General features: G+C 38.0%; 1 protein-coding gene across 3 annotated transcripts in view; it reads left to right on the top strand.

Annotated features, from left to right (window-relative positions):
- LOC125031153 (erythroid differentiation-related factor 1-like) overlaps positions 1 to 15,442 on the top strand; it is a 15,797-nt gene extending 355 nt beyond the window's left edge. Inside the window, exons 2-19 of one of the 3 annotated variants that reach the window (XM_047621701.1) lie at positions 682 to 992; positions 1,481 to 1,611; positions 1,858 to 2,113; positions 2,418 to 2,573; positions 3,387 to 3,413; positions 6,902 to 7,115; positions 7,640 to 7,867; positions 7,973 to 8,226; positions 9,273 to 9,529; positions 9,739 to 10,149; positions 10,310 to 10,554; positions 11,248 to 11,421; positions 11,712 to 11,941; positions 12,623 to 12,769; positions 12,976 to 13,130; positions 13,383 to 13,531; positions 13,922 to 14,314; positions 14,555 to 15,442. In XM_047621701.1, coding sequence (XP_047477657.1) covers positions 684 to 992; positions 1,481 to 1,611; positions 1,858 to 2,113; positions 2,418 to 2,573; positions 3,387 to 3,413; positions 6,902 to 7,115; positions 7,640 to 7,867; positions 7,973 to 8,226; positions 9,273 to 9,529; positions 9,739 to 10,149; positions 10,310 to 10,554; positions 11,248 to 11,421; positions 11,712 to 11,941; positions 12,623 to 12,769; positions 12,976 to 13,130; positions 13,383 to 13,531; positions 13,922 to 14,190 — 3,612 coding nt within the window. In that variant the 5' untranslated portion in view covers positions 682 to 683 and the 3' untranslated portion in view covers positions 14,191 to 14,314; positions 14,555 to 15,442. Of the gene's footprint in view, positions 1 to 681; positions 993 to 1,480; positions 1,612 to 1,857; positions 2,114 to 2,417; positions 2,574 to 3,386; positions 3,414 to 6,901; positions 7,116 to 7,639; positions 7,868 to 7,972; positions 8,227 to 9,272; positions 9,530 to 9,738; positions 10,150 to 10,309; positions 10,555 to 11,247; positions 11,422 to 11,711; positions 11,942 to 12,622; positions 12,770 to 12,975; positions 13,131 to 13,382; positions 13,532 to 13,921; positions 14,315 to 14,551 lie in introns of all 3 variants that reach the window. The other 2 variants (XM_047621700.1, XM_047621702.1) reach the window with 2 other exon arrangements.
- Positions 15,443 to 22,500: the final 7,058 nt, after the last annotated feature.

The following is a 22,500-nucleotide window of genomic DNA, read 5'->3' as shown; positions in this document are numbered from 1 at the left end:
TAGATGTTGCAGTTAATAACAAGGACTTTTTCAAGGGAATTCTTGATATTTTGATCTAAATTGTAGGTAATGAGATAAAGTGTTTAATTTTTAATGTTTTTTAAAATCTGAATTATCTGTCCTTATCATTAGTCATGCGAAGAATTATCTTAGAATTATGTTGTTATATGTTCTCTGCTATCAACCACCTGGGCATTATAACACCTGTAATGAATCCTTGCGGCAAGCTGATCCTTCCTGATGCCCAATTATTGTTGGGCATTAGATGTTTGGTGACACCCAGTCTTGAGTAGAGCACTGACTTGATGGTGTTGATGGTCCAGGAAGATTTCAGCTCATTGTATACAGTTTCTGTATTATCCTGCAAGGATTTACAGGACTAGTTACATTTTTGTTATTCCATTTTCAAAGAGTTAATGTGTATCTAGTTTCCATATATTCACTGTGACAAATTTATAGAATATCACAGAGATAAGAAGGTAATAAAATAAGATCTTGGTTTAAGTCCTTTACTTGTATTCCAATGATTTTAATGAGAAATATTTATTTCAGATATATTGGTAAAACATATATGATTTGATATTCATTTCCCTTTTTTATGTAAATATGTATTTAAATATGTACATATATATTAGAAATCCCATGATAAAATTACTTATTTCTTTCTTTTTCTCACTTCAGAAATGGATACAAAGGAAGATGGGGAGGCAGACACACAAAGTATTGACAACCCAGCTTCTCATACAAACCTGACACCAACCATGCTGAATTCCCTTGTCATCTCTCCTTCAAAGTCTGTCACAAGGCCCACTCAGGCCCTTAGTCCTATCAGAAAACCACCCTTAGGGCTGAGCCATGGAAGCTATCTAGAGGACAGTGAAAGGGGAAGGGCATATAGTCAGCCAGGCTCATTTGACTCCAAGATCAACGGAAACCTGAATGAAAACCAAGATGGACACATACGGTCTGTTGCTGTTGTTAAAAGCTCAGAAGTAAGTGACCATTATTATTGATTATTCATTCTATTTTTATGCCTTAGTAATATGTGTCTTGTAAGAATAATTATGTTTCTTATATTTTGACTAGTAAATTTTTGGTTCAAACTACAATTTAGAGAAGGAGAGAGGAGAACCAGTTTATTATATGCAGGAGTAAGTGCAAAATTACCAAGAACATATGGATTGCTTCATCAAAATATGAATTTTGTATTGTCTTATAAGAAATTTGCTGTGTGATGGTGTCAGTATTTTTAAGGTCTGTATCACTTGAAATACAGTGAAACATGATCAGTGTGAATGAGTTGTAGGAGGATAGATTAAAAATGTATGGGAGAAAATTTTGCAAAAGATGAGTTTGAAAGAAAAGGTGGTGTATGTAAAGATGTAAAGTGAACCAAATGTTGTTTGAGGCCTGCAGTTGTATTTTAGAAATATCTCAGTTGTTGTAGCTCTTCTTGTTAATTTTGTTTCTTTTATTCTAGGTTGAATTTCCTGTTCAGTTCCACGAACTGCAGTCTAACACAGATCTTAAGATGCCTCCCTCAAACTGGTTACAGGACCATTCTTCAATTAGATTGCCAAATCCTACCCACAAACATGCTGATTTTTCAAGGTAGGAATTGCAGAAAATTTGAAGTTGCGAACTCCCTTTGATATTCTAATTATTGTTTCTAATCTGAAATTAATTTGTTATTTTCATTATACCCCTTCTTTTCTATTATTCCATTGGGAATAACAAATGGTTAATTAATTTTGCATCATAGATGTTTCACAGAAAATGTATATCCTTGTTTGCAGGCACTCAGTTTCCACAAATTGTCTAATAGAGTAATGCTAATATGACTGTTACTTTCTTCAGCTTCTTGATGGCTCACCAATTCCTAGACTGCATAGGGGAAGTAGATGTCATATCAGATGCTGAGAATATAAAGAAATTATTGAAGATCCCCTACAATCCCAAGGCTCATGTGAGCATGATGATTCACCGTGTGGGCAAGACACTCCTTATCGATGAGTTTGACATTTATAAGTACCTGCTTAGGCAGTCAGAGAAGGAGTGGCAGTGGCTGCGAAAATTCTTTTTTGAGCATGTGCTTCAATCCCTTGCACACAAGGTAAGAGTTAGATATTTCTTGCTTTTATATATATGATGTGGATGTATAGTAATACCCCAAATACAAGTGAGACTTAGCTTCTTAGAAAAATGAATGAATAAATAAATAAAAAATGTCCAGGAATAGAACAACAGCTATTTTGTATGTAAAACAAAGTTAAGCTACTGACATATTTTAAAGTTATCAAGGCACCCACTAAAACTGGTGATGATGGTTAATCCAGCTAGAATCTGAACAAATAAAAGATTTTGAACCCCTGGATTAAGCATCCATAAATCAATTAAACTTATATTTTATGTTCTAGGAAAATGTATTGGTGAGGCCCAACAAGAGTCGCAACGTTGTGCAGAGTCGGAGCCTCCTATCAAAGTTTTTGTACCACAGCATCAACGAAGAAGAGAACCGTCCTGCAAGCCCCCCTAGCCAGTCAGAGACAGAGAGTCCAGTTTCTGTACGACGTGTAAGTTGGAGTGTTGTTTTTTTCTCCTGTTTTTAAAGTCTCTGTTTCAGGCAATAAATAAATAAGTAAATCAATAAAAAAAATTAAGAATTGCAATTAAGGATAAAGATGTTACTAATTACTATCAGGACAGGAAAACCTTAGTCAGAAACATACTATGTGTATTTGAAGGTTGTTACCAGAAATTCAGGTGCCATATAAACAGGTACAGCCTTTGTTGAACATTTTTCTTGCTGTGACTTGGAATATGATGCATTGCAACTGTATTCTTACAGAAATATTACTTGAAATTTTGAACTTGAAACATATATGAAGACTGGCACAATGTTGGATGGTAATTTTTATTTCTATGTTTTGATTACATGATTGATAAGTATTCTCTCTCCTGACAATGGCTTTTAATACTAAAAGAATATATCTAGATTTTTTGCTTTATGAAATGTGCTTTAATCCGTTAGTGACGGTATTAGAAATCTCTCGGTGTCATAGACTCCGGTGATTTCTGGCAACCATCCTGCCATTGGGAGTGGGAGTTCACTACACGTAGCAGAACTTCCTACTCGGCGCGCTCTAGTGCGCCGCCACTCATATAGCAATACCTGGCAGATCATGCGGTTTGTTATGATGGCTATACACGTGGTCCAGCAGTAATGGGTTGAGGCAGGTTTTAAAGGAAGGGCTGTACTTATTAGTTATCCTGAAAATTTCAGAAACTGTTTTTTGAAATGTCTCTTAAAGGAATTTGGGTTTCTCATCTAAAGTATGCTATATAGGGATTTTGTTATTTTAACATTTTGTTTTCCTTTTACTCAGGAACAACGTAGACAGAGTGATGTACTTGTAAGGCAAAAATGTTTTATATCAGTTTAATAGACACATAGATATGCACATGTAGAAGCATCTGCAAATTTCTTTTTTAACAATTAGACTGCAATTAACTTATTCAAATTGTCCCACTTTCGTTTCACTTTCATTTTTCCGTTTGGAGTTCAACTTTTTCCTGCAACTCACAGGAAGTTTCTTTTGGGAGTAAGAGCCATTACATATGCTTCAATTTGTATGTCTGTTTTTACAAGCATGTCCTTCTCATGACTAATTAAAGGACATGGACTTTCCTTGCTACTGCCACTATCATCATCTTTCATTTAGAAAAGAAAGATGGGAAAAATGCACCAAGAAAATGAAGATTTGTGATTATGATGTCTAGGAAAGAAATTTTACCATTAACACTGTTGGAATATATTATTTATGGAAAAATGTTTTAGCACTGTAAGTACATCCTTTTATTGGTATGCTTAATGTGTGTCACAGTGGGTGATGTGATTAATGTCCTTGCAGCCACATTTTTTTGTGGTTCTTCCTTCTCTTCTTCCTGCCTTTCCTCCTTGCTACCTCTTCCCTTCTTTGTCATATTTCTCAAGAAAAGTTAGGAAGAATAAGGTCAAAATACAATACATACATGCTTGAAAAGGGATTGTTGAAATATATTATGTCATTCTTGTAGTATGAAACATACCTTTCTCTTATAGAAAAGTATTAGTAATATAAGTACATTCTTTTCCAGTGTGCTTAATATGTAGTAACACAGTGGGTGATGTAATTAATGTCCTTGCAACCATATATTTACTATTTTCTTTCTGTGTTTCTTCCTTCCCTTTTTCCTGTCTTTTCTCCTTCCTACCTCTTCTTTTCCTATTTTTTTCCTTTCTCCCATCAGCATTCCCTTCCAAGAAAAGCAAAGAAGAATAAGATAAAAAATAGTGCACTCACACACACTTGAAAAGGGATTGTTGAAATGTAAGATACTGTTATGTCTGTAGTATGAAACATGAAATGTATTTTGGCAAATTTGTTGTATTCAAATCAGTCTTTAATGTCTTTTGAATGACTTTTATGTGAAATGACATAATTACACATTTTCTTGGTGCATGTATGGATGTGCAAATGTATTGGCATTGGATCACTAACCTTGAGAATGTAAGACACCAGTGTTTCTTACACCTGCTATACCTCAGTTGATTACTGTGCTGAGGGTTAAGTATAGAAAACTCCTTCCATGTCCTTCAAATATAGTAATGGTTTAAGAGATGGTAGATCGTGCTGTCAGAGACAGTAAGAAAAGACCCACAAAAGTCATTAAAACCATATACAATATTACATTTTTTTGTCTTATTTTTTATTGCTGTTGTGAATGTTATAGGAGAGTTTGTAAGGAGTTTTGCTATACTCTTTTAACCACTAGATACACTTAGCAGAAATAGTGATAGGCTCTTTACTGCAAAATAATCACATGTAAATATTTAGTACCAAAGTGTGAACATCATTTCTTTGAAAGTAAAGTTTTATAGCCCAGTTTCATCTTTTGCATTGCTGACAATATATTTTTTAATGAATATAACACTAAAGAAAACATGCTCTCTCTCTCTCTCTCTCTCTCTCTCTCTCTCTCTCTCTCTCTCTCTCTCTCTCTCTCTTCTCTCTCTCTTCTCTCTCTTCTCTCTCTCTCTCTCTCTCTCTCTCTCTCTCTCTCTCTCTTCTCTCTCTCTCTCTCTCTCTCTCTCTCTCTCTCTCTCTCTCTCTCTCTCTCTCTCTCTCTCTCTCTCTCTCTCTCTCTCTCTCTCTCTCTCTCTCTCTCTCTCTCTCTCTCTCTCTCTCTCTCTCTCTCTCTCTCTCTCTCTCTCTCTCTCTCTCTCTCTCTCTCTCTCTCTCTCTCTCTCTCTCTCTCTCTCTCTCTCTCTCTCTCTCTCTCTCTCTCTCTCTCTCTCTCTCTCTCTCTCTCTCTCTCTCTCTCTCTCTCTCTCTCTCTCTCTCTCTCTCTCTCTCTCTCTCTCTCTCTCTCTCTCTCTCTCTCTCTCTCTCTCTCTCTCTCTCTCTCTCTCTCTCTCTCTCTCTCTCTCTCTCTCTCTCTCTCTCTCTCTCTCTCTCTCTCTCTCTCTCTCTCTCTCTCTCTCTCTCTCTCTCTCTCTCTCTCTCTCTCTCTCTCTCTCTCTCTCTCTCTCTCTCTCTCTCTCTCTCTCTCTCTCTCTCTCTCTCTCTCTCTCTCTCTCTCTCTCTCTGTCTGTCTGTCTGTCTGTCTGTCTCTCTCTCTCTCTCTCTCTCTCTCTCTCTCTCTCTCTCTCTCTCTCTCTCTCTCTCTCTCTCTCTCTCTCTCTCTCTCTCTCTGTCTCTCTCTCTCTCTCTGTCTCTCTCTCTCTCTCTCTCTCTCTCTCTCTCTCTCTCTCTCTCTCTCTCTCTCTCTCTCTCTCTCTCTCTCTCTCTCTCTCTCTCTCTCTCTCTCTCTCTCTCTCTCTCTCTCTCTTCTCTCTCTCTCTCTCTCTCTCTCTCTCTCTCTCTCTCTCTCTCTCTCTCTCTCTCTCTCTCTCTCTCTCTCTCTCTCTCTCTCTCTCTCTCTCTCTCTCTCTCTCTCTCTCTCTCTCTCTCTCTCTCTCTCTCTCTCTCTCTCTCTCTCTCTCTCTCTCCTTTCTTAACTTTTTTTTTATTCACTTCTTCAAACTTTCCTTCCTTGGTATAGACATTTTTACTATAAGTTAAAAAGACTGATTAAAGATAACAATAATCAGGTATGTCTTAGACTTATTTTGTTTATCTCTTATCATTGCCTTTATGCAAATTCACGTTTACCACCTGTATATATTGATCACAAATGGAAAAAAATAATTTTGGTGATGACTGCATGATCCTTATTTTGTTTCATATTCTGGAAATTTATTTTATTTGTGAGGAGTTGGCTGGTTTTTGTGGAAGATTACAAAAAGTAGAAATTACATTATGTAAAAGCATATACATCTTAAAGTTTTCTCAGACTAGTAGCCCAAAAATGTGTTTATTCAATGTTTTGTTAGTTTTTAACTTTCCTCTATAACATAAAACTTGATATTGATATCATTGCATTACAATCATTAGATGGTAATGCATTATGTTACAGATGAAAGTTAAATTTGATAAACACCTAAGAAACACATTTTCGGGTAATTTTTGGATATGCATACCCACTTATAAGAATTATAAATGAATATGTAATATGTCTGTGATTTTAAGTATATATTCCATGCATAAATTGTGTTTAGTGAGATATGTGAATATTTTTTTTTTATAGTTGTAAACAGGAAGTTTGGATATGGAAAGAACAGCCATTCATTTTATTGGCCTTGTTAAGAGATGCATTTATATATGATGTAAATAACCTAGTGAAAACTACTGTATGTTTTGCTATGGATATGATACTCCTTCATATCATCACAACAAATTTCACAATGAGAATTATAACTTATCAATATCACTGTGTAATCACACACCACCTCATAACAGTCTCCAATCTCAACACACAGCCCTCAGTGCTGCGGAATGAGGTTATGCCTGAGCCCACCATAGAGGACCAGCTGCCACAAGCTTCAGGCCAGACTTTTACGAGGAATGTGGTGTGGAACTTTGAAGACCTGCACATGCTCATAGGGACTGATTTGCCCATCTTTGGAGGAGGAACTCATCCTTGTGTTTCATTGAGGCTGAGGGATATGAACAAGCCAATCAACATATTGACAGGTAAGAGATAGATTGTTTTTGTAGGAAAGGTATGAATGGGAATGTATATCTTCACATTGCAAGAGACGCATTTGACAGGTTTCAGTTATATATGAGTAAGATGTATTTGAAACTGGTACACTACATTACCTGCACTGTGAAGATCTTCTTACTCATTTAGTGATATTTTTTTTTTCTTCTTTTCTTCATGTTCCTGTTCTCCTTTTGCCTCACCTTTTTTTTTTTTTTTTTTTTTTTTTTTCTTTTTAAGCTTATGCAGTGAGATTCTTTGAAAGCTTTAGAAAGTATGTCTCTTGAAAAAGAGCTTTTATACATATTGTCATACATCTTAAAAGTATTTTTATGAGATCTCTACTCTTCACAACATATTTATATTTGCATTGATAATGTACACAACAGTAAACTTAGAGGCTGGGCATTGTCTGAGAATAGAGCTTTCTGCACTGACAAGTTCATTACAATTACTACACCTTTGTGACATGGATCTGTGACATAATTCTGTTACAAACAACATCCTCTTTTAGGCATAGACTATTGGCTAGACAACCTCATGTGCAACGTACCAGAAGTCGTTATGTGCTACCACCTGGATGGGATTGTTCAGAAGTATGAGCTCATCAAGACAGAAGACCTCCCACACATGAGCGACTCACAGTTCTCACCAACACTGGTGCGAGATGTTGCCCAGAACATCTTGTCCTTCCTCAACAGCAAAGCAACTAAGGAGGGGCATACATATTGGCTTTTCAAAGGTGGGTTAGAAAAGTGAAATTTTGAAAAAGTAAAGGGACTTATTTTTATCATATAATCAAATTTACATTATACTATTATTACATTGTCTTAATGTATCACTACAGGAAAGGATGATGATATAGTCAAGCTGTACGACCTAACCTCACTGTGCATAGAGGGCTGCATCAATGTGGATGGGTTAGAGGAAGAGACGCAGAACGAGGATGCAAGCAACCCCTTCACCGTACCTGTGGCCATGCTCTTCTATAGGGTTGCCAAGAACATGCGCACCTCAGAGGATGCCCACAATAAGATTGCAACAATAAGGGCCTTGTTGCGGAACTCACTGAGCCTGCTAAACAAGAATGAGTATCCAAAAGTGAGTGGAACTATGCAAATATAAATTACTGATGGTTAGATTAGTGAATTATGCTTATAGAATTTGTGTTTTTATAATTATTTTCGTAATATAGCATTTTAGTTGTAGGTTTTAGGTAATTGTATTTCATGGCTGTCACAAGTCCCAAAGTATGGGCATTAAGCTTATGTGAGCAGCTGCACTGATGGGTGTGTATTGCTTGTAGGGTGGGTACATGCAAATACTCATGTATGGTAACTTTCTCTCTTTGCAATATTTTTTCTTTTTATGCATAAGTGTTTTTAGCTTGTTTGCTATTTTCCAATGTCTATATTTGTCATTTGATTTGCTCTGTCCAATAGACTGTTTTCCTTCTATATCACCTCTCTAGGTAGTCCATAACTCAGTGAAAGAATCATAACATTTTTGATATTTTTTTTCAATATTCAATTTTCCATAATACAACAAGCGCCACTTGTCACAGCGGCCAGGAATAGGATACTGAGCATGGAAATGGCATTCACCCTTGAGCCAGCACTTTTCCGGTCATGACTCTGGATGCCTACATTCCACACTTGTTTATCTCTGCAAAAATCCCTTTCTAAATGCCAAATGAGTCTAATCTTCCTCCAAGAAGTTTGTTCACTCGTGGTAAGACTTTCCTGTCACTCTGGCTTTCAGGCAAAATTCTCATGACAGCAAGTCTGCAATACCCCAACCTGCGCCCAGAATGTACCATGACTACATGTTCACGTCACATGGCCCTCAAGCTCATTTTTTTCATGTGATGGTCACGTCATCCAGATTGTAGGGGTTAACCTGTATGGAAAAAGTACATGCCATGTCAACTGTTATTTTAGTTTATTGATTTTGTTTACACAGAGATGGCTTCACAAGGTGTCAGTTATTAGTCTTACCTATCTCACCTGTTTACCCTTTTCCTTAATTTCTTTTTATGATTAGTATTATTTTAATAACATAATAATAATCATAAACTCAGTAATAATAAGAACACTATTGGTATTAATAGCATTTGAAAAAAAAAATGTGCATAAATTACTTTCCAGATCGTCTCCTCGGCACATTACATGCTCTCAGACCTCTATGTACCCCAAGACATTGACCCAGACTCCCCAGTTTTGTCGGATTGTAGTGATGAAGACAGTGAGTGGTCCTCTACTGTCAGTAGCGACAACGAGGATCAAAGTGATGATGAATGCAATGCAGAAGACCACTCTGTCACCCTTTCGAACCGTAGTTCTTCAATTAAGATTTCGTCACTCTGCCTCCCCCATGCTAATAAAACACAGTCGCAGCATTATAAGTATGTTATGTTCTGGGTACTGTGCATATCTATATAGTTTATTGTAACAGTTAAATAGCATATGGAAGAGAATAAAAGTATACATACATTTGTAGATAATATATAGACATGTAGATAGATTTATAGAGAGATTACTTGAAAATCATGTTATATTTATTCGAGTATATAATTATTTCTGCACACAAATACTTAGAAATGTTCTGTTTCAGAGCCCCTCCCCTGTTGGGTACACTTGAGGAGCGATGCCATTGTGCTCTTAACCATGTGATAGAAGCCCTACAGTGCCTCCACATCTCAAGTACAAGTGAAAGAGAGCATCACAGCTCCTCAAGAGGACCAGAGCCCATGTGTTCAAGGAGTCACCAGGAAGAAGAACCAAAGATGGCAAGGCCCTTTGAGCCAATTCCCATGCCATATTCTCCCCTTAATGCTGAGAAGCAGGATGAAAAGACAGCCCTAGTGGTAGCCAAAGATAAGACAACTGACCATAGGCTGACAGTGTCCTTATTTAGTCAGCAGTATGCTGTGGCGAGTTGGTGGGACAAGTTGCATGTGCTAGTCCTGAGAAAAGCATCATTGGTGTACCTTGTTATGGCAAGGAGTTGCTTCAACAGCCAAAGGTAAGAGAATTATAATATTACATATAATTGACATTCTTATGTCACATTATTTTGTCACAGCTGTGTCAAGAAGTAATAGTACTGGAATTGGTAAATTGTTTTCATATACTCAAATACAACTAGTTATACTGGAGATTTCTCATTCAGATGTCCCTTTCAGGTATGGCCTTGCCTTAAGGTATGTGAAGTTCTCCCTTCATGCTTGGGATGGCATGGCTCGTAAGCTTGGTGTCAAGGAATGTGATGTCCCCGTCCCATGCCAGGCACTGACATTAGCTGGTGACACATACTACATGCTCTCAAAGGCATGGGATGAAGTGGCCAGTCATATTGAAGACTATAACAATGTCATTTCAGCACACCAGGACATGCTTTCACTCCTTTCCAATATTTTGCCAGCCCAAGGTGAGCAGTGTTAGTTGTATAATCATTGATGTGGTTTGTGTTATGCATCTTTGAATTTTGTATCTGCATTTCTGTTTTAGAGAGTCCACAAGCTGATTTTTAGTGTCCTGCATGTAATGACATTCATTAGGCAACAGTTAAGAGCAGTGTGATATTATTGTACTTGTCTGGAATTTTTGATATCCTCTATATCAGTATTTTGCAAAGCTTCACACACATCTCCCTCTCAGTGTCTGTAAAAGTATTTGGTAACTATATTTCTATGGCTATTTCTAAAATATGATAGTGATGAACATCTTCATTTGAAATAGATCCTCAAAATGTACAGTACCAGACAAACCTTTTGTTTTATGCCAGAAATCACAACGTTAAAGTTCAAGAAAACATTAAGAGTATGTGTAATCCACTCACCTATACATTGTTAGTGATACATTTGCCTGTGTTTTATACATTATATTTAGATTTTATTGTGAAATACATTATAGAAATACTATTTTTTTACCAGATGGTTAGTTCTTGGAATAAAAAAAGGTAGTGGTTGTGTTACTGTTACTTTTATCCAAGTAGCTAGACAGAGCCTAGAATACAATTATAGCTAATAACACTCAGTATGAATTATTTTAGAGTAAATATACATTCTTATCATTCTTTTTTCTTTTCCTTTGTTCTGCTAATAAAACCTTTGCAATCCAGAGTGCAACTGGACCATCAAACTAGCCTGTGATGTTGAGGAGGCCCTAAGACTGAGTTCAATGTGCTTTGAGAAAGCCCTCTCATCTGCCGATCCTCAAACAGCTGTTCACCTCTCGCGTCGCCTGGGGAACATCTGCAACGAACTGGGAGTCATGTACATGAATCAGGCATCAAGTAAGGAATGCTGGTTGTTTGTATGGGTCTTGGTTTGAGAAAAATATAGAGAGTTTTACAGGAGATTCTTCCTTTTTGGGATTGGTGAATACATCTTCTGGGTGCTTCTACAACTGATTTTGTATTTATATATATCATGTAATATTAGTAAAGAACTCACACAGGATACAAATATTCATAGATTACAGTATGGAAAGAAGTTCTGTGAAAGACCCCATAGACTGGTGTAAACATCTGGATGCAAATGACAGGATTACTTTAAATTCTCATTCTTTCTCCATCACCCACAGAACTCTGTGAGGAAAATGACATTGGGTTCCAAGCTGCGGAAGAACTCTGGCAGAGAAGTGCTGAAGTCCTGAACCGCGGAATCACAAATTTTACACGTGTGGGTGATGTAACCAACATAGCCCTCCTGCATTCCAACACAGGCCGTCTACTCCGACTCTGTGCATTCTATTGCGTCCCCAAAGAAGGTGTTAGGGAGTTCTCCAAACAGGAAAGAAACTATTATGATCAGGTAAGATTTGATATTTAAAACAATATTTATGTTGAAGAATTTGACCTGCAAAAGATAAATACACAGTATGTCAAGCTATCTGATGTACATAGAAGCTATATACTGTGGAATTTGATATCCATAGATTAATAAAAAAGGTGAAAAGTATTCTATAATGACTTAGCAAAAGGCATACTTTGACTATTTTGTTAGTGAATTTTGATAAACATTTGAATCTGTAATATTTTGCCTTTCTCTCTATCACCTCTGTAATCTACTTTTTCATATAATTTCTTTATTCATCAGAGGGAGCTTGTCTTCCTCCAGTAACAGCGAAATCATTTGTTTGGTGTCACTATTAGATACAGGCTCCTAAAGTGAAGGAAAACCTTCAGTTTTGTCAAACTTTTGTTTATAAAATACAGCTATAAGCTTTTAGTTGCCTAATGTTGTGCTTCAACTACTGAACAAGCCAGGCACAAAGGGGGGAAACTGCCAATGCCCACCAGCAAACCTACATCATACTGGCCCTTAGCCAGTTTTTAATAATTGATCTAGAAAGGAAGTTATAGAAGAGAAGATTTTTATACATTAACAACGTTTTTCAAAGATTTAAGAAATTATTTAACAGCTTTGTTGTTTCTATGTTCATGTTGCTGTTGTGACTGTTCATCTACCAGTGAATTTTTTTCCTCTTTTCAGGCAATAAAAGAATACCAGAAAGCATTAGAAGTCTTAAAGTCTCGAAAAAAGTGTCCAGACATTTGGGATCTTGTAGTGTGGGAATTTAGCACAACTTTATATACCATAGCATCCTTGTTACAAGACCATCCTCCGTTGGAATCAAAGGTTGGTAACATCCGGAATGATTTGCTCAGCGTCGCACAAAATCACTCCTAGTGCTTCTGCATCAGTTTTTGTCATGTAAAGTCTTTGATTATTCTGTTCTAACTATGTATAAAATAAAGTGTAAATCACAATAATGCCATGGTTTCATTTTCTTCTACTTTTTTTTTTTAAACATTATAATATATCAAAGTTCTTTTTCTCTGCAGCCTGGTGAAGAACACAGTCGTGAAGTTATGGACCTTCTCACCAAAGCTCTCAAGCACTGTGATGTGAAAACAGCAGGAGCCCGACAACCTCTGTACCAGTACCGTGCTGCAGTTATTTACATGCGGCTTGCTGGCATCTATCACAATGCAGTGAGGTGAGTCATTCTTGCACTTTGGGGTATTTCATAAAATGAATGGAGTTCCCTTTCTCACCCGTAATGTATGAAAAAATGGATTATGCAAGAAATACATTGATCTATATATCCTGATGACTTTTTGTTTGTTAATATTTTAAGGAAAGTAGTTCCTCATCTAAATATTTCTGAAATATTCTTGCAGTATGAAAACTGATAAGCAATGTTAATTTTGCCTTCATTTATTTTTCTGCCACTATTTTTTAAATTCAGGCATAGCCAGGGAGATAAGAAAACCATGAGGCATCTGGCAGAGCTCAACTACAGCAAGGCAGCTTCTCTCTTCATGCAGCTGGAGAACCCAATTGATATTCTCAAAGTACAACTGGATCAAGCAGTGCTCATAGAAGATCAGATGTCAGGTAAGTGAGTGAGTGAAGGAGTGAGTGTTGCATGTGTTACTGTGTGTTTGTGTGATATTAGAGTGACTAGTGCTGGAAGACATTCTACTGATTTTTTCCTTCACATTTCTATACATCGAGGTTCAAAATTGCTTTTTTAGTCTGTTTTTGAGGTGTATTCCGTAAACATTTATAGAATACAGTTTTCTAAGTAAAAATGTGGATTTAGTTTTACACTCGTGTTAGGTGAGTCAGAGAAAATAACAATGAGTACTACAATGTAAAAGGTATCCAAAGATCCAAAGGAACTTCTAGTGAGTATAAATCAGATGGTCAATAGTTCTGCCATCAGTGGATCAGCCTATTCATTTCTTATTAATTTCGTCTCTCTCTTTCACAACTTTTCCTCAGGGACAGCAAACACCCCAATCACCATGAAACTCCACTTTTCAATCCTGCAACTACTGATGGACTCCATCTCTGCACTGAAAATCATCACCCAGACTGTGGCCAAGCAGAAGACCCACCCTCAGGGAGCAGAAGGCAACTCGGGGGAGCCTGGTGCAACCTGCAGTGCCAACCCTAGAGAAAAGTTCATACTGGAAGTCCCAGCAGAAGTAAGGCAGGTGACAATAACAACGGAGAGGAGAAAGAGATTCAACCCCAGACTGAGGCTGTGATATACGATGACGAGGAGAGCCAGGAGAAGATACTGGCACTCCTGAAAGTCTTTGAGAAGAAGCTGCAGAACTCGCTCATGTCGCTCATTAAGTTGTATGCTCAATCAAAGTGCTCAAAAAAGAGGTAAGATTTCTGGAATTCATTAGTGGTGGCAGGATTTTTTTTTTTTACATTTCATTTTCATATAAAAATTGGCCACTGAAAATATTCATCCATTCAAAATTATGAAATAAATGTTTGAAATATAGAAAAAATTGTCTTATTATATATGAAGTATAGTTAGACGATGAATTAGGTAAGATTTAAGCAAATATGAAATGTTAAGATAAATATAACCATTCCTACCAATCATATTCACAGCAGCAGCTACAGTGGAAATGAGGTGACCTTGTTAAAGCAGATGTACAGCCTCAGCCTGAACACTCAGTCCCTTCCTTTGGGATCCCACCTCCTGACAGCTGTGACTACAATCAGTCCTCTGTTCAACCAGGTCCGCCCCCGAAGATGATGCCAAACGTAGGCGCGAGTTCCGTCCACTTATTCAGTTCAAGACTCAGTTTTATTTTGAGTGGATGTTTCATAGTTTCCCAGAAGCTGTGTTACCTGAAATCACTTCAGTTATAGATTTTCGTCTCTCTAAATGATATCCCACATTTTGACTATTACACGAAGAGCATTACTTCCATTAATAGTATGAAATGTCTTTCAGTTCACGGTTTTCTCAGCATTTGCACTAATTAATCATAATTACTTTCATTATCAGAATCAAGTGAGTCTCTCTGTGTATACTCAGACATGATCTCATTGAACCCAAACATTCTTTCATTCCTAAGTTCCTTTCATTTATGTGTTCAGTTTTGTCAGGTTATATTTATATTTTTTCTCATTAAAAGGGGAAATATGTAAGTCTTTCCCCTGTAGATTGCTTATTCTTTGTATAGATTTCATCAAAATTTCAAGATGACCTGATATTCAGTATAGATATTCATGGTTTGACTTTGGATTGTAATCAGCATTACAGTATTGTCCTTTTATGCTGACTTTCTATATTTTTTTTTATTGAACTTGTCAGCATTGTTCAAAAAGTCGTGCCAAGTGGGAAGTTTGAAAGAATGATTGATTGGAGCCAGATTTTTGTTATTTATTTATTTTTTATTTTTTTTAATTCATGAAACATTGATAGTAATGTAATTGTTGTTATTATTATTATTATAATAATTATTATGATTTTATTATTGCTATTCAGTTGTTATTATTATTATTATTATTGCTATCATTATTATTGATATTAATACTCTTATCATCATCATCATTGTTATTGATGTAATAAAGAGTATATATATTTTTTTCTCTTATTATATCTATGATTTATTTTTTCTTTTATTTTTTCCTTGTTTTTATAAAGTTTGTATGGTGTAAAGGAGTGCATTTTCTCATTTGTATATACTTATGAGAATATCTGGAGTAAGAAAAGGAAAATTTCATGATAAGAGAGATAGCATTTTTTATGCTATCGGGATGTGTGATACATGATATTTTTGTGGAAATATCATACTTACAGTAACATACCACTCGTATGGAAAAGAAATCTTGAGTTGCATCAGTGATAAGAAGTTATTTTGTATATTAGATATTGATTTAGTAATCCTTCAGTTTCTTATTGTGATATCCTTTGTATTATGTAGATTCAGAAATTACTATAAACTACATAGTGTATCTATTTTCTTTTGTAGTTATGCTTTTAACCCACTGCCTCCAGGGTTTGCATTCCCTACGGTGAGTTTAGTTTATTAATTGTATTTACACATAGATGGCTACACTAGTGCTTTGTCACCAGCGAATCAATCACTAGTGTCATGTATCTCACCTTTCCCTTGATTTTTGGTTATTACCTTTGTACATTAAGTTATAATGCTGTTAGAATTGTTAATAACACAAATAATTTTATTCTCAATAATAATAACATGATTGATATTAATTGCATTAGGAAAAAAATCCTGAAAACTCAAGGAAGGGGAAGATCAGGTAAAGGGCACATAGACTGTTAATTGACTCTTTGGTGGCTGAGTGCTTGTAGAGCCATCAGTGTGCAGATACATTTCATTAGACAATATTACCGAGAACATCACATTTTCCCTGTGGCACTGGGTTAAAGATGGTTTCTGCACAGGAGAAAAGAAGAAGTACTTTCTAGAGAAAGCATCTCTTCTTTTCACTTGTTTTCTTATCATCTAGAATATAGGACTGCTAATAAACACAAGCCCTATATATTAAGTTCCTTGCAGATAAACATTTTCTGCAACTTTAATACAGTAAGTTTAGCAGTCATTTATTTTTCTTACATCTTATTTTTGAGAATATTGTTTTTATTTATTTGCATGATTATTTATGCAAGTTTTCCACTGAGTGGTGTTTTACTGTATTTTTTTAACAGAGGATATTGGATATGTGAATTAATTTTGTTATCCCAGGGTAAGAGGATCACTGTATTAATTCTAATGAATGTATGAAGATCTATTTATTGAAACTGTTTTTTGTACATGAATGAGCTATGTAGTGTATAATAATCTTGAGTAAACAAGATGTGATATCATAGAACATTTTCTTGTCCTATATATGCAGTATTCTGTGTTTTATCAAAATCTTCTTTGGAAAGACTAAAACGGTGTCTTTTTTCAAAGGAATTTGGCTTTAGTGGGGGGCTTAGGAGATGGGGACTGAGGCCTAATGCTGGGGATCTCCCCTACCTTGGGCCTCAGCCCTCAGCTCAACTAATGTTTCTTATCCTTCTTTCCTTTTCCCTATCTTCCCCAACCTTCTCCCTGACCTACTTGATCACAGGCTCCGACAAATGATACACCCCTATCCTTGACACACTGTCAACTTGACCAATCCTAAATCATCTACCCAACCTTCAAAACACACCCCTTCCTCATTCCCAATATCCTGCACCTTATTCTCTGCACAATCGTCTCCATTTCCTCCCTTATTACAATTCTTCAACCTTATTGCCATCCCCCAACCCACCCACAGTACTACATCTCTCCTCTCCAAACCTTTTTGGGTACTCTTTCTAGCCCAACAGAGTGGGATCGATGTGTTTGTGATTCCTCCTACAGCCCCTTACTCTGACAATATCCTACTTTTCCAAAAATTCCTCCAAAAGCAAGTAGGCCAAGTTTCGCAGCCGTCCCGATCGTTCATTCCTTGTCACAGTTACATCTGAGTCCAAAGCCCATGCACTATTTACCCTGATTGACCTCACTAGCAAACCTATTCCTTCCCAGCCTCACTCTTCCCTTAATACTTTTACTGGAAATGTTTCCATCTCCTGCCTGATGACCCTGTCTACGACAAGAATTGGTCAGACTGTGAAGACGACCTACTTGCCTGCCCTAGTGACTATGATGTAGAAGTGGTACAGTGTTACTGTACAGTCCCACAGCAATATTTCCAAGATTGCATTACGTAGACATGACTTTTCCCGTGAGGTCTTTAAGGAAGGAGAATCTTGCTTTGTCAGACCATATCGACCCCTCCCCCCCTCCGTCAATGTCAGAACCAGGTCATAAACATTCAAATTGCATTGTACAATCAATTACATGTGTCATTTCCGGTTTCTCCCATAATATATATATATATATATATATATATATATATATATATATATATATATATATATATATATATGAACTGCCCTGGCTATAAGTTTGAGTCCGAGGTAGCAGTTCTCAGATTCAAACTTGGCCTTATTCTACGAGAGGCCAGGCAGGAAGCACGCCGACGTGGTTCTATCATTCCCTACTCCAATACTATCTATCGTTCCACTCCTCTTCCCTCTACCTAAACTATCTACCTCTTCCATCATTACCTCACTTCTCCACTTTTACTACTCCTATTTCCTGGTCAAATCATTTTCCATTCTAAATCCAGATACTCCAATATCCACAACTACCCCTATGTCTGCTCCTCCTCGTCTTACTTATTGCACCAGGCAAGCTAAACGTTCCACAACTCCCACACCTACAACTACATCTACTCCTCAAATGTCCATTTCCTCTTCACATCCTCATAATAAATCCTTCGTCCCCGCCCCCCCCCCCCCCCACCCAACTCCCCTCCAGAAACCCTCGAGAACATCAGAAACCCCCCTAAGCATGACCCGGGAGAATGCTCACTCGACCATCCTCCAGTTCCTCTGCCCCCATTCCGTCTTCATTTAAAGTGACTACCGACGTCCATCCTCCTCCTCCTCATACCCCCTTACCTTCCTCTTCCTCCTCACATGCCCCTTACTTTCCTCCTCCTCCTCATATTCCCCCTACCCCAAACCTTCTTCACATACCCTCCAGTGCCAATGCCCAAATACCATTGTGTATTATCCCCTTGCTGTCTACCCATCTCCTCCATACTTATCCATCAGAAAACACCATATGTTATACCTCCCTTACAAATCACTACACCTTGCACACTCTTCGTATTTTTCGTTTCGATTTACTTCTCTCTTTCCCTTCCCGTTGACTCTATAACCTTTGAAGCCTTACTTTCTCAGCTTCAGCTAGCTTTCCTGATCGTTGGAGCTTTTAACTGTCGCCGCATTCTTTGAGGTGACTCCACTATCACTTACCGAAGTCGCTCCTTAGAACACTTTCTCTCCAATGCTGACCTTATCCTCCTAGATTTAACCCGTCCCTCTCACTTTGACATGTACACCCAATCCTTTTCATGCCTTGACCTTTATCTTTGGTGTCCTTTCCCTCGTCTAGACCACCTTCATCATAGTGATCACTTCCCTACTCTCCTTCCTCTCACTTCCCAGTCCCCTTACTGGCGCTTTGACAATAACCTCATCTCTGACCCTCTTCAATAGCTACGGAACCTGGTGGCAGCGGCTCTCATCTTCCTCCTCACTTCTCTTCCATAAAATCAGACAAAGAGTGCACTCTCATCTCCCCCTCCCCCTGTCGTCTACAGAATCTTATAATATCTTTGTTCTTCTCCTGAAATCTATTATTCATTAAAGGTATACATTACCGTATGTTACAACACCTTCCAACTATTTTCTTGCCCTTCCTTCTATCAATATTCAATAACAATGACGACCGGAAACTTTACTCCCCACTGGCGTGAAGCCCTTATACTACCTTTTCTAAAAAAAAAAAAAAAAAAAAAAAACTGTTACCCTTCCTCAAGACTACCGTCCTGTAACAGTCAGATGCTGCCTATGCAAACTACTAGACAGGGTGGTTAACATCCGGCTAATGTGGTACCCCGAATATCATAACCTTGTCATGGGTGTTTTCATAAAGTCCTTCCTTTCTGATCGCACCTTTCGTGTCAGATTTGCGTCTTCTACTTCCTCTTCTTTCCCTTAAATCGAAGGTATCCCACAAGGCTCAGCACCACATTATTTCTCATTGCTGTAAACGGATTAGTTTCATCTCTACCACCAGGTATCCGGTCATCACAGTATGTAGATGCTTTAGCCATCTTTACCTCTGGTCCTTCCATACTTACTCTTCATGAGCTTCTCCAGTCTGGAATAACTTCTTGGGCTGTCAACCACGGCTTTCGATTTTCTACTAACCTAACCTAACCTTATCCATTTTTTTTTTCTCGTTCACGTATAGGCTCCCAACTTCCCCTCTTTCTATATGATGCCCCCATCTAATTCCGCCCCTCAGGCAAGTTCCTTGGTGTCATTTTTGATTCCAAGCTGTCTTGGTGAAATCATAGCCTTTCTGTAAAAGAAAATGTACGTCGTCACTTCCGACTCTTACAGACTCCCTCACATATATCCTGGGATTCAGACCGCAAAACGCTCCTCCATCTCAATATTACCCTAATCTTCTTCACCCTTGATTATGGCTGTTGTATATATTCTTCTGCCTCTGCCTCCCTTCTCACACACCTTGACACAATCCACCATTGCCGTCTCCGTTTAGTCTTAAGCGTCTTTTGATCCTCTCCAGTTGAGAGCCTATATACTGAATCAGGCCTACCATCCCTTTCTCGGCGTCGTGCCATTTTGTCTCGAAGAGGCATTGCTCGTTTCCATCAATTTTCTCTCTCCAAGCTAACCATCCCTCAATCCCTTCTTCATACCTTCTCCTCCTCTTCTTTTCTAGTCCGTATGGACGCTCTGCTTTCCCATTCGTTTATTTCTCATCTCCGATCCCTTCCTATTTCTGGCCAATCTTTACCTCCCTGGGTAGTACCATCCTCCTGTAATTACTGTTCTATTTTCCCTGATGCACCCAAATCAAACATCCCACCTATTATCCTCCTCACACATTTTCTTGCAGATATATCTAATCACTCCTCCAGTACCCATGTCTATACAGACGGTACCAAATCTACCTCGAGCACTGATTTCGTTGTAGTCTTTCCTCCTCACACGTACAACTTTCCCCTTCCTCTTGAATCGAGCGTCCTTACAACAGAACTATATGCTATCCTCTTCGCTTTATATCGCACGTCTTCCACTTCTTCCTCATCCTTCACCATCTTTACTGACTCACGCAACTCAATATCACTCATGCAACCCATATACCCTATCAACCATATTGTCCGTAATATACAAGACCAGTTGCTTTATCTGTCTTCACGACATAAAGCAGTCAAATTTTGCTGGATATCCAGCTCTGTCGGGATCCCCGGCAATGAACAAGCAGATGCCTTAGCACAATCCACCAACCCCGCTTTGCATACATTGCAGCCACCGGCTACTAACCAATTCAAAACTTTCCTCTATAACCGTTGGCAATCTTTCTGGTCAGGTCTGACCACTAATGGACTGCAAACCATAAAACCTTCAATCTCTCCTTGGTCGGCTCTAAACCACCAGAAAAGACGCTGGGAAAACGCTCTTGCCCGTTTACGAGTAGATCACACCCGCCTCACGCATTCATACCTCATGTCACGCTCCAATTTACCTCTGTGCTCCTCATGTAATGTAAGTCTTTCAGTCCCACATATCTTACTAGCCTGCCCCCGCTTTACTGAAGCCCGTACCCTCGCTTTTCCGTACTTGCCCTCTCTTCCCCGACCTGTCGGACATCCTTTTTCAGTTGACAACTTGTTCTCCCGCAGACGCATAAATACCCTCCATTTGATCTAATCACCCTTTGCCCTTAACCCTTCCCCCGTCTGTCAACCCCTATCCCACTTCTTTTACTCCCCCTCTTTCTATCCCTTTCACTACCATGCTATTCTATAATGCCATATGACCGTAGAAATCCAAGACATTTTGACACAAAGAACTCCTTTAAACTCCTTTCCCCACAAATACTTTACCATAGTAACTTTTGATGTCCAGCACATTTATTTATTTAAAGCAATAAGCATTAACCCTGTCTGTCTGTCAGCCTATCTGTTTGTCTGTCTGTCTGTCCGTCTGCCTTCCTGCTTGTGTCTGTCTATCTGCCTGCTTGTCTACCTGTCTGTCTACATGCCTGCCTGTCTGTCAGCCAGAATGTCTGTCTATCTGTTTTCATCATCATTTAAAATACTGTCGATCACTGTTAATACACAGGTGAATGGAGAAATAACTAAACAAGAATTATGCAGTGTCTGTTCAAAAATCATATTCGTGTGTTTTCCTGTACTTCCTTTCGTTGTTCTACTTGCAATTTGTTCGACATGAATCCCACGCTGTTCAAAAAAGGAACATGCATTCTAGGCCACGAACTGATGCATAACGCGGCTAGTTCCTCTCCACCCTGGCTTTTATTTTGACCCAAGCTTGCTGATGCCATTATTCACGCAAAGTTAAGTCAGCAAAAAACCCGTGGACTTTCGAATGCAAAGTTACCACTCCACACCTTAAACCCCACCCCCCACCCCTGTGTTAGTATTTATGCGTATATATCCATGGTGTCGCGGAGTTGCTGTCACGTGACCTTGTTTTGGGGCCTCGCATTTCTAATGACCTTGTTTATGAGTTCCTAGTAGTAGTGGTGTTGTTTATCACTATCACGACTAAGTTGTGATATGATACGGGATGTAAGGGACGAAACATAGGGGAATATTATGACAAGTGCTAATGGAAAAGGCCGATTTCTGTATTTCATCCCCTTTTATAAGTAGGGACATGTTAATAAAAAATCATCTCTTAAAAATTTGCCAGTAAATTACGATAAAAATCAACTATAAAAGCCCATTTATGTCAGTCCTCGATACATCAACTGAATCTCTTGTTCTGTGGCTTATTGTTTTAACGGAAATTTATAACGCTTTTTTGAGCTTCATTTTCTTGACAACGACATGATTCATCATCATGGCTGGGTAAGCGTTTTCTTCAGCTAATG

This window comes from Penaeus chinensis, chromosome 12 (genome assembly GCF_019202785.1).
Source record: "Penaeus chinensis breed Huanghai No. 1 chromosome 12, ASM1920278v2, whole genome shotgun sequence".
NCBI classification, from domain to species: domain Eukaryota; kingdom Metazoa; phylum Arthropoda; class Malacostraca; order Decapoda; family Penaeidae; genus Penaeus; species Penaeus chinensis.
This window is presented reverse-complemented; position numbering and strand designations above follow the sequence as displayed.